The sequence below is a fragment of the Fulmarus glacialis genome, unplaced genomic scaffold (genome assembly GCF_000690835.1).
Source record: "Fulmarus glacialis isolate BGI_N327 unplaced genomic scaffold, ASM69083v1 scaffold7458, whole genome shotgun sequence".
Lineage (NCBI taxonomy): Eukaryota > Metazoa > Chordata > Aves > Procellariiformes > Procellariidae > Fulmarus > Fulmarus glacialis.
Window position 1 is genome coordinate 3887 of NW_009226249.1, and position 11493 is coordinate 15379.

The window sequence follows — 11493 nt, forward strand, 5'->3', positions numbered from 1 at the left end:
GTCCTTACATGTTGCTGGCAGAACGGATTTCTACTTGACAAAATTGATTTTCAATCGTTCTTTCTCCCCACTGAAGCTAGGCAACTTAATATTGGTGTATTGCCACTGGCACAGTGTCTAGGCCAAGAGCCAAGGCAATGAACAGCCTGCTAATTAATTTTTCACATTTATCTCCAGACCCCCTCCCCAGAACAAACACTGTGAAACAGGAGGTGGCAGTTTCTATGCAGCCCTCAGGAAATTTTAAGCAGAAGTGTTTTACTGCCAGTTTTATGCTTTTACAGGGATAGCAGTAAGGACTTCTGTTGTATAAAAGAAAATGTATTGGCTTCAATATGGAAAAAAAGATTATTGAAAGTATAATCTGAGCCTGATGTATCCATTTCTCACAAAAAAAAAAAAAAAGTAGTAGTAGTCAGTGCAGAAATAAGGGCCTAATTTCTAGGCAGGAGAAAGGTATTCATGTTGAAAACATGGGTACCATGCGACTATTATAGATGGAACACGTTTTCAGTAAAGCTACATACGTTAATTTTCAGTTATGAAGCAGGTAATACTCTGAGCTTGTGGAGTTTGCTCATCTTGCACCCTTTCTTGCATATATATGGGGGGGGGGGTGTATTTATGTATATAAATAAGTTAGAGATTATTTACACCAGTGTACAGAATAAATCTAAACTCAGTTATCAAAATGCATAGACCTGCCAGTGGATTTGGTCTGTTAACACTTTGCATTTCATCTGCAAAGTACCATACAAATATCAATTATTTTACCTAGGCAACTTCCCACTCACCAAAAGGATTAAGAATAACAGACAGGTTAAGGGATGGAGCCGAGGGAGCGCAGCATGTTCATTACAAGGCAGCTAATCATGTATCTTTCTCCTGCCATGAGCACTGCAGATTTATGCCTTTATAAACTCTGCAGTCCACGTGCAGAAGGAACCTTTGTAACATGAAGCTTGTCAAAATGGGAAAGTCCTCATTCAAAAGCAAATGATCCGTTCTTCATTTTCAAAAGCTTTGGCCTCTTCTTGGCTTATCAGGTTCCCGTTCAAACTGGAGGGGAAAACCAAGAGGGATATGAAAGTAAGGTAGTGACTGTTGCCCATCTTCTATTTTTCCAAGGTTTTGGAGCGGAGATCACAGCTTTGCAATGCCGTGTGCTTTTCAAAGGCACACAGTTGGGAATTGGCCTCAGACAGGCAGGCTACAGCACTGCTGTTCCCATGGCACATATGAGGAACAAGGCTACTTCTTCAGAAATAAAAACTGAACTAACACCTGAATTTCATTGAACTAAAATCAGTGTTGAATACCCAGCTGTTTGCATTTCAGCAAGCAGCATATAGCGGACGAAGGTTCTCACCATGCAGTGGGCTAGTTTAAAGAAATTTAAGTAGTCTTCAGAGCATTTTGTGTCTTCCATGACAACATGGGAAGAAAACGCTGTTAAGTATTCAGGCATTTTTAATGTGAAATGACTTACAGCAAAAATTTTCAAGTCTGGCCACATAAAGTTAATCATCTACATTGATATTTACACCCCTGAAAATGAGCAGCCTGGTAAGTGCAGCTTTCAGAAACGTTGAAATCTATTAAACCATTTAGATTTATGAAATTATTGAGGTTAATGAACACCTCTAAAAATCCAGGCAAGAATCAAAAGACAGACTTCCGTCTGAAGATTCGAGTGGGAATTGATACCTCTTCTGTAGACAAAAGCTGACAGTGGCCTTTGAAAGAAGCATCTCTTCCACATCTCCAGGGAACCCACTAGTCAGTGAGTCATTGTCTTTCTAAGCAAGAATTCAGTGTCCTTTCACTAAAACAAATATATATATTTAAAAATAAATTTCATGTTCAATAATAAAGAAGCAGCAGTGCTAAAACCAGCACAGTTCTATTGACTCCTGAGCTCCCCTGAGGTGAGGGAAGGAATGTGGTATTTGGCCTTACAATGCACATGTGTGACTATGTGATGCCTACCTAATCTAAAACAAGCAAATCTTACAAAAAGTTAATCTTCTTGTAGCTTAGCACTTTCAGTGTGTTTGGAGCACCGCCCAAAGAAATACCAAGCACAAATTCTATGAACCAAATTAGTAATGCTAATTAAATTTAACCATCTCCTGCTTGTTGGGATTTAGCTCCTGAAAAGCATAAACATGTTCAGAAGTTTAAAAATAAATCCGGACAAGCAAAACTTAGTCTATAAATTTAGGCCCCAACTCTGTGAACATACACATTCTGCGAGCCAGTGGTACAGACAGATGTGAACTAACAAAACTGCTTGACATTCATAACACACAGTGAAGTGTTTCAATGACAGAGGCTTTTTACCTATTTGAAACCCAGAGCTGGAACTACAACCCCTGCCTCACATAAACTTGCTCTGAATTTTTTAGGCTGGAAAGTAGTAATGCCAAAAGTGTTTTAAAGGGAAAGAAAGTTTTCAAAGTGAGCCTTTGAGGAGGGGATCTTTACCAGACTTCTTTAATAGCTGTGTTCTCCTTGAGAGCTTCACTGAGGTACTTCACCCCTTTGGCTGTAATTTGATTCTGGATAAGCCTAAAAAGAAAGCATGTCATGTCAAACTAACATGCAAATTAATTTACAGCGCATGCACAACCTATGCTTAGCTTGACGTCAAGGAGCAAAGCTGTCTGCCACAAGACGACAGTTGTGATTTCTATCTGTGAGGATGGTACACAGTATTGGTCAAATGCCCCACAGGCACTCTCCGAAACAGAGCCCAGAGTATCAGTCTTTTCCTTTTAATCTTGCATGTGGTTGCATTCTGGAGATACTGAGCTTAATTACATAGCTGACAAATTTCTGCTGAGAACCGTTTACTATTGGTATGGGATTGTGATATTTGGACTCTGAGACAGACTTAGCTCTGTTTTCTTATTAAGAACACCGTGAGACATTTTTAAGTGATGTACAGAAAATTCTGAGTACAGAACCTGTTTAGCAGTTATGAGCTAGAGGTTGCCAAATCCTCCTGTCTTGTTTATCAGACCAGTGAGATCTTTGAAAAATAAGGCATTGAATTTGACTGTGGTATGAGCAGATGCAAGTCCCAGTGAAGCCACCTTAGCAGCTATAAAGTATGTCTAATCTGAGCTGAGGGGGGGAAAAAAGAAACAAAAGATCCTCAAGTAGCACAACTGAAGAAGCATTAGGTAATTATTAACCACTGTAGACCACGTCCCTAGCTAAAAATGAACAAAGCCCCCTCATCTGCATGAGTATGAAAATACTCATCAGCCTAGCCTAATTCAATACTTATCTTTCAAGTCTACCATGGTGTGCCCCATACCATGTGACTGGTTGCATGAATCCCACAGGATTCACAATGAGGCTGAAAACTGGAATGAACTGAATGATCTCTTAAGGGAGGGAGGGAACGAAGGAAGCAGGGACGCATTCCTATTAAAGGACTTTCTGCACTTGGTAAATTAATCAAAATGCAAAGGGATCCAGTAGATTCTTTCAGCTACTGGAAAAACACGTTAATTCTGCCTCAAGTTCAACTATCTGTATAGGTCACCACCTTTTGGAGGTACCCACTGGTATAACCAACAAAGTAGGATATAAATTTGTCTACTGGCAGAAACCCTTGGACAATACTGAGCCATGGTAAAGACACGTATCTGGATTACTATGCCTGCTTTGGATGGGGAAAGTTTTATTATGAATTCAAACCAAACTGCTCAGTGAAGCATATCTGCAGCTGTGCGCAAAGAAATCAAGCCCTCCCCCGCCCCTCTTTTTATTTTCAGGGTGATGGGCACCAGAGCTTCTACTGCTTTCAAAAGAGGCTACAAGTACTTGGCACCTCTGACAACCGGCATGTTTCCTAGGGGGTGGGAACTATGATTAATACAGGGAATGCTAGAGTGTGGTTAGCAAAGTCTTTGCATAAGCTTGTAATGGGACTCCGTTTATTATGTTCTCTTGATTGCTTGGAATGAATGGACGGCTATTTGTTTCACAGCCCACATCTGCCTAACCCCATCCATGGACAAATTCTTGTGAACCTCTGGATTAGAACAGCCAATGCTGTGTTTTCTTAGAAGTTTAACAAGTCTCTTTGTGATTGCTAGAAATAATCCTGCGTTTCCTGGGGATTTATGTCTTATAGATGAGTGTCTTGCATGAGTGAAAGTGCTAGCCCTAGAAGAAAACATCAGGAAAATGGGACATGCATTTAAATGTCTGTCATGTGGGTTCTTGGTTGAAAAGTAAGAGTTGAGCTTGCTACTTTCATAGTATGATGATAAATAGTAAGAATCAAAATAAGGTTATTCTACTCTAGCTGTCTGCCTGTATTTTTTTTGAAACTTTTGTGTTTGAGGCCAGAACTATTCCCCCTAAGGAGCGATGAAATCAATTAGTAGTTCGAAAGTTACCAGGCCACACAAACATCTTAAACTTTTCCCTGTATGAAAGCAGGTTCAAAATGCTAGACAGCAGCTTTATTAACTTCCCATTAGAACTGTCTACAACCAGTCAGCTGCATCCAGACCATGCACAGAAAGCTTACTGTGACCTACATAGACTTGGAAGGTGAAGCTTTAATGCAGTGACTGCCAAAGAGCCTGTGCCTCTGTGGAATGTAACTCACCATAAATGCACCAGTTTCTTGTTGACCTTCAGCATCTCTGCAAAACTCATTGCTGCCTCATCATCCAGCTCATTTTTAGTCAACCTAAGTGGGAAAGAAAATGTTCACTTAGGATGTTATCATTGTTTTTCAGCCCCCTGTTTTTCCAGCTTGTCTATGACTTAGCTTTAGACAGCTAAAGGGGGATGTGCTGTTCCCGCCCTGAGCAATTTTTAAATGCTGGGCACAAAGAGATACTGAAGAGAAGCCCTGGAGGTAAAAAAGACAAGATAATCATATCTTTATTTCTCAGAGCAATGTCCCAATGATACTTTCTAATGATGTTTTAGTGTCTAAAAGGTGGATGAGGTGTGGTGGAAAAAGGTAGAGAGGTAGGGACAACACTGAAGAGGTGCAAAAACTGAGAACAAAGAACTTGATTTCAGATGATGGAAGTGAGAGAAGATGGGCAAAGCAAGATGGAGGGAGCAGAGCAAAGCATGACATTGGGACATTGGAATGTGTTCTAAAGGACACAAGTGCTGCTGATCCATTACTCATGTCCACATTCTTCCAGAGGGATATATCTTATACCTTGCTGGTAGTGAAAGCACAGGGAATGGGGGGAGGGAGATAAGGAGGAGGCAAGGGGATTGGAGGGAATAAAATTAGGCTGCAGCTTTCTCCGGAGAAAGAAGAGGAGGAGAAGTAGACCACACTGTCAATTACCAGAATATTTTCACAGAGTTGTTGTGTTGCATAGCTTCAGCAATACTTTTGCCTCCCTCTGTTGTGATGCCATTGAACGCGAGACTGTGAAGTAACGATACAAAGGTGTAAGAAACAGCCAGCATCACGTGGCCCTTCCGCTGCCAAATACTAATGAATATCCTGGATGATCTGCTTCCCAGTTGCACAGTTCAGCATTTGGGTGTTTCAAAGGCTCATGTACTTTGCAAACCAGTAAGTCCTTATGACTTTTACAAGTCACTTTTACACTTTTTACTTTTACAAGTCACTTTTACAGTTCACAGGCTGCAGCCTGAGTGCAGGTCTATCATACAGGCCATAAGGTTTGCTGGCAGTGAGTTGTACGCCTGGGACGGACAGCAAAGTTGTACCCAGTGATTTGAGAGTCAAGGCTTTTAACAAGGACAAAGAATTGTTCTTAGTAGTACACAGGTTTCTACATGCATTTGTCATCCCAACTCCCTGTACAAACTGGGCACTTTGTCCTTTAAGTCCTTCAGACACCCGAATACCTCATTCTTCTTCCAAACACAACACCTTCTGTTGTGTATGGAGAGATGAGCTTATAAATGCATGCTTTCCATTACAAACCACAAATATTTCTTAGTCTGCCCTTCATTCTTTGAACAGACGTTGGCAAAATCATCCAATTACAGTTATGCTTCAGGCTTTGAAAGTTCAAAAGCGTTTCCCCCCTCAAAAGCCAGGCCAGAGCCTGAAAATAACGGTTGCAAAAAAAGGTAGAAAGGGGGGATCAAGTAGGGCAATGGCACAAATATGTGTTAGCACGAGTCCCTCCTAGCTTCAGCTGAAACTAGATATTCTCAGTCCATCATGACTAGGCCTAAAAATGGCAAATATGCTGAAGTAAACTGATGTAGTAGGGACTATCATCTTCCCTTAATCTTTGCATAAAGCTACCACTGGTGCTAACTATAAATTCAAATCACAAAGCAAGATTAACCAGTGGAAGATAAGAAATTAACCCAAGTGCAAGTACACTGCAGAGCAGAAGATTCACCCTGCACAGGTGCCAGCAAAATCTAGCCCTAGCCAGCACAGTTACTCCTCTTTATTTTTGCAAGCACATTCATCAGCATATTTGTTCCCATCCGAGAATCCCCGGTGTAAACCAGTTCTGATTCAGGTTCAAAATGTTTTCTTTCAAGTCTGATGTATCTGGATGCATTCTGCAATTATGGGAAGACAGCTATGTCAGATAGCTTTTAAGTTTAAGTATATCTAGGTCACTGCACCTGTTCAGCTTTTAATTTTTTAAGCCCAGCTATCCGCTCGCAGAAAGGAGGACAAGGCACCAGCTCTGAAATGCCTGGGTCTGAAGTGGCAGCAATAAGCTCTCCAGACATCCCCAAACTCCCCGAGTACCGTATTTCTGAAGAAACTAGTGCCATGTGCCACCTTGTGGGGAAACCAAGGAGCCTTGTCTGCTCCCTCTTCGTGGAGGCCAGTGGAACTAGGAGACAAATCGAAAGGATCACCATGAACCCGGTGCTCCAGCTGTGTGAAGGAACTCAAAACAGCACCAGCTGCCACAATACACATCTTTAAATCCCTAGCCAACATTTGAAAGTCTGGCAGGGGATGGGCTGTTTTACACTGCTGGCTTCTCCCTGTGCTGTGCTACCAACTTCACCTATGCTAGGGCTTCCAGAAGGCTAGTTTGAGATGAATCACTGAACTCCAGTGAGAACTATATCTCATTAGCACTGAATGTGTGGTGTTGTAGCTCCACTGGAGTACAGGATGAGCCTGAATTTAAGAATGCCCCAGTCCCTACCCAAACAGTTTATCATCTAAAAATTACTTTGGTAAAAGCTGCTGTACCTTCGCAACAAAAACTGTTAACACTGAGCTCACTGGGAGCCTGATTCTGTGACAGCTGGTCCATCCTTCTGCTAATGCTCCCAGATCAAAATGGCACCCACTGACCAAGTGCTTTCACAAATGCCAGTAACTCTGTGCAGCATGAGGGGAGGAGGTGCAGATAGAGGAAAGGATGCCAGCCCTGCAATATTTTTAACTTGCTTAATGGCTGCATAGGGCTTTTTGATTCAATCTGGCCTCTTGCTTGCACCAGGATCCTGTCGGTTACACAGCGAAGGTTGCAATACCAGATGGCGTTCCAAGCTAACGCTTGGTGGGAAGAGTCATCACTTTAAAGCACGATGGGAAAGCCAGCACTACGCCGAGCTGCCTGGCTCTGCTGGTGTTTTACCTCACGTTTGTTAACCTGGGGTGGTTCCTCAGGGCCTCTGCAAATGCCTTTGCTCCTTCGTCTCCAACTTGATTACCCCACATCCTGGTGAAGAGAGGAAACCAGGAGATATCAGGTGTGCTGCCCTACTGCCCCTCGGCATTGCATTCTCCCTTTTTCTCTTCCCTCCTCTCCCCCCAATTACTTCACAGTCTTTCAGGCTTGTGAGAAACCTGGCAGGTGCCCTCCCCGCTGAGCCAGGCGTGTTCCAACTCCCTGCACACCACACCACCGGTCTCTGCTGACTCGCCACTACCCTAAGGCCACAGCACAGAAGCAGCTCTAGGAGACAGCCTGCTGCAGCAGGAATGCTTTTGGGATCACCTTCCCGTGCTGGGCAAACCCCCTGCAGCCCTGTACCCTTATGGGGTAAAGGAGTCTTGCGGTCCTGTAGAGTGAGCTGCTGTGAGAAATACACCAAGTCCTAAATCCTATCATTTTCCTGCTCAGGATTTCCTCCCCATACCCCCGCTGCAGTTTTCCTGTTACCAGTTGGGCACAGACTGGCCTTTACACTATGCAAAGTACAGGTCTTGGGAAAGACTCCCCAGATGCACAACTGCACAGGGACCCACACCCAAATGGGTGACTTTCTGAAGTGAACTGCTCTACAAGCTCCCCCTCTACTTCAGAATAGTCTGGCAAAACAGTTACAATTCCTTCAGTGTTATACCCAAGTGGTATCTCCTCTCTCTCCAGCTGCCAAGAGGAAGATCAAAATCTTACAGTATGACCCTGGGCTCTTCCACACATTTGTAAGGAATAGTATTTCCAATGGCAAAACAATCCTTGGTAACACAAAGGGTTAGGAGAAGGTAATGTGGTAAAAGCTGCAGAGGTTTGATCAACATTTAATAGCAGTATCTCGTCAAATCTTTTCTATGCAGACCAACCACTTTGAAAATTCACCCTATATTATGAGGCTTGAAAGTGCCTCTGCTGAAGTATAAGGTTTTTTTTTTTACAGGGATCACGGCTTGATGACTCAGAGCCACACTCAGCTTGATGGGTAATTAGTTGGCAGCTCTTTTAAAATCAATTGAGCTTTGTGGTATAAACACATCCACTTCCAGTAAGTTCCCTAGAATTTCCTTGTCCTTCAGTCCCAATGCTGTTTGTTATGTAAATGCTGAATATATCAGTTTAAGCATTTCTGTCCAAGCTATCCTAAATCCATTTGGAGTGATTATTTCATCCACAGGAGAAAACAGGAGTCCTTTGCTGAAATTACAGCAAGTACAGCACAGCAGACCCAGCTATATGACAATGGAAGTGTGCATGCTGTTGACTATATTTGTGAAATGTTGTAGAACAACAAAATCAAAGGCTAAAAATCTGATTGTTCAAATCTGATTTTCATATTGCAGGGTTATTGTGATATTCACAATGGCAAACCAGAGGTTTTATTTCCATGTATTTGAGTATTAGATTCTGAGAAAAATGTTCTTCTGTCGAGTGGAAACAGAAACTGGGATTTGCCAGAGGAGGGGGGGGGTGGAAATCAAACCCTCTAGTCTAGCATCTCTCCTGAGAAAGAGGACAGGGATTAAAGATTTACAGTACATTCAGACCTCTCTCCAATGATAGCAGACTCTGCAGTTTGGGACAGACCAGAGAGAAGAATGGTAGGAATTCCTCCTTATGCTCCCAGCTCGCAACTTTATCAGGACTTGATGCAGAAGATTTGACAATTATAACATGATACTCAATAACCAGGTACGTTGCCAGTAGTCATAAAACCACCCAGATTCTTAAAAATGACCAAATATCTCTAGAACAGCTGTGTTGCTGTAAGGAAAGTGGCTATCTTTACATACTGTCCTCTTGTTAGTTTGTCTCTCCTTTAAGGTTCTGTCAGAACAGGGGGAAAAACCCCAAAACAAACATTGTGTGAACTGGAGAACAATAAAGCAGCCCTCCTTTTCCCTCTGAGTGGAAAATGTGGCTACGCTCCTGCACCAGTTTGTTCTAATGCCACCATGGGGAGGAATGGCAGAAGGAAAGAAGGTAAGAATGAAAGAAGGAAGCCTAAGGGATTTACAGATGCCTTGACAAGACCAAGCCCTGAGCTCTGCTCCTTAGCACTGAACTTACCCAATTTCAAACATTGTCTTGCTCTTCTGGATGGCCTGGGCAAGGCACTTCCCTCCTTCGCTCGTTATTTTGTTTGCTCCTATTCTGCACAAAATACATGGATTGATGAGGTACATCACTTACAGCTATTAGAACACCAGCTCAGAAAGCAATACAAGTATTTAAGGCTAATTAACTCTGGAGGTTAACTACAGTTATCAAAGATTAACCTAGAGTAAAAAAATACTGCAGGCATTTGACCTTTGACTAAAAGACATCATTTTATGTTGTCTTTTACATATTTTGCATGTCAGCCCTCCAAATCAGCAGTATTACTGTAGAGTCTTCATTTTCATGCTCAGTATGTCAGAAATGAGCTTTAAGAACTGATCCTCAAGACAAGGACCCCTGCCTAGTTTTTAATATAGTTCATAATATCAGCAGTTGCTACAGAATACATGAATTACATGCAGCATATTTCATGATGCCACAGGGAACAGAGTATTTCTTGGTTGTGTGGCTCCAGGGAAGACTGCAGGTGACAAGCACAGATTGTAATAATTTCAGGTCTTTCTGTTCTGAGCATAGGCTATAGGTAGTGGCATAGGTCAGTGCAGCATTAAGTGTCTCTGGCTGGCACTCTACAGAAGACCTTTTCTTTTTTTTGGCCTATGTGGGGATATCAAATGGCTGGAGTTCAAGGAAGAGATGAGTCTCAATTGCATATACAGTGATGTAAAGAACAAACCAAAACCAAAACCCCCTGAACCCACTACATTTACATAAAGTAAAACTGGCTTGTTTGACTGATTTCAGGCACATGAATATGCAGTCTACCTCAAAATAATCTCTGGGGTTACTACACAGCCTGAAAGTAACCATCTTCCAACAGGCTTTTTTGTGAAAGTTAGATTAAATAAGCAAAGCACTGTGTCAAAGCAGTGAAAGAACCAGAGTGCTCTTGGGTTTCAAAACTCTGCAAATATTTCAAGTGGGAAGGATGTGGCTAGTGTGGGGTTTCAGAGCAAGTTAGTGGTAGAACAATGACTAGAACCCAAGAGTCCCTGGCTGCTGGTTGCTACATTCATATCAGCAGCTGACGTTGCTGTAGTTACCTCTATTTTCTGCTACGGTCACAATTAAACCATTGGTTAATGATCTACCTTTATGTCAAACCAGTGTTGTACATGGCCAGACACTCTTATCTGGGGAAGTTCCAGGAACTAAAGGGAACAACTCACCAAGTGAATTTGGGGAATTCCAGAGTTGAGGTATGACACCAGCACAGCCTGACTCCAATGGCCCGTAAAAGATGAGATGTAAAGAAGCTTGGCACTAAATCCAAGTGAATTCGCCTATTGCAAGGGGCAGCAAGGTTCATGCACCACTTAAGCCTCACTCGGGTGCTCTGACTGGATTTAGGTAAAGAACAGGTCTCGCGCTCTCCTTTTGCTTACTACTATATTCCAGTAAAGACTATGGATTCAAGAGTTTCACCTGCTGCCATTCACTGCTAGAGTACTGTAAAAGAATATATAACTGCAAACTAAGTAATATTTTATTTGAAACATAATTTTTGTCTTTTTTCCACTCTCCCTCCTGTTTCAAGTTGCTTTACCTTAATTAGGATACTGTAGAAAGGAAAAAAAAAATCCAACATACTTAACGTATTCAAGGCTTGAACACTCTTCAATTAGTTTTGCAACATATTTGGCTCCAACGTCAGTGATTTGATTGTTGTATAAGCTTAAAGAAAAATCAGATTGGTAAAAATAGGTTATTC

The 11493-nt window shown here is 42.1% G+C and overlaps 1 protein-coding gene across 1 annotated transcript in view; it reads right to left on the minus strand.

The window, feature by feature from the left end:
* Positions 1-523: 523 nt before the first annotated feature.
* The window catches only part of NOD1 (nucleotide-binding oligomerization domain containing 1), a 19570-nt gene continuing 8600 nt past the window's right edge, over positions 524-11493 (minus strand). Inside the window, exons 5-11 of the mRNA XM_009582737.1 lie at positions 11373-11456; positions 9732-9815; positions 7599-7682; positions 5342-5425; positions 4634-4717; positions 2488-2571; positions 524-1059 (exon numbers count right to left, since the gene is read on the minus strand). Of these exons, the coding sequence (XP_009581032.1) occupies positions 987-1059; positions 2488-2571; positions 4634-4717; positions 5342-5425; positions 7599-7682; positions 9732-9815; positions 11373-11456 (577 nt within the window). The 3' untranslated portion in view covers positions 524-986. The remainder of the gene's footprint in view (positions 1060-2487; positions 2572-4633; positions 4718-5341; positions 5426-7598; positions 7683-9731; positions 9816-11372; positions 11457-11493) is intronic.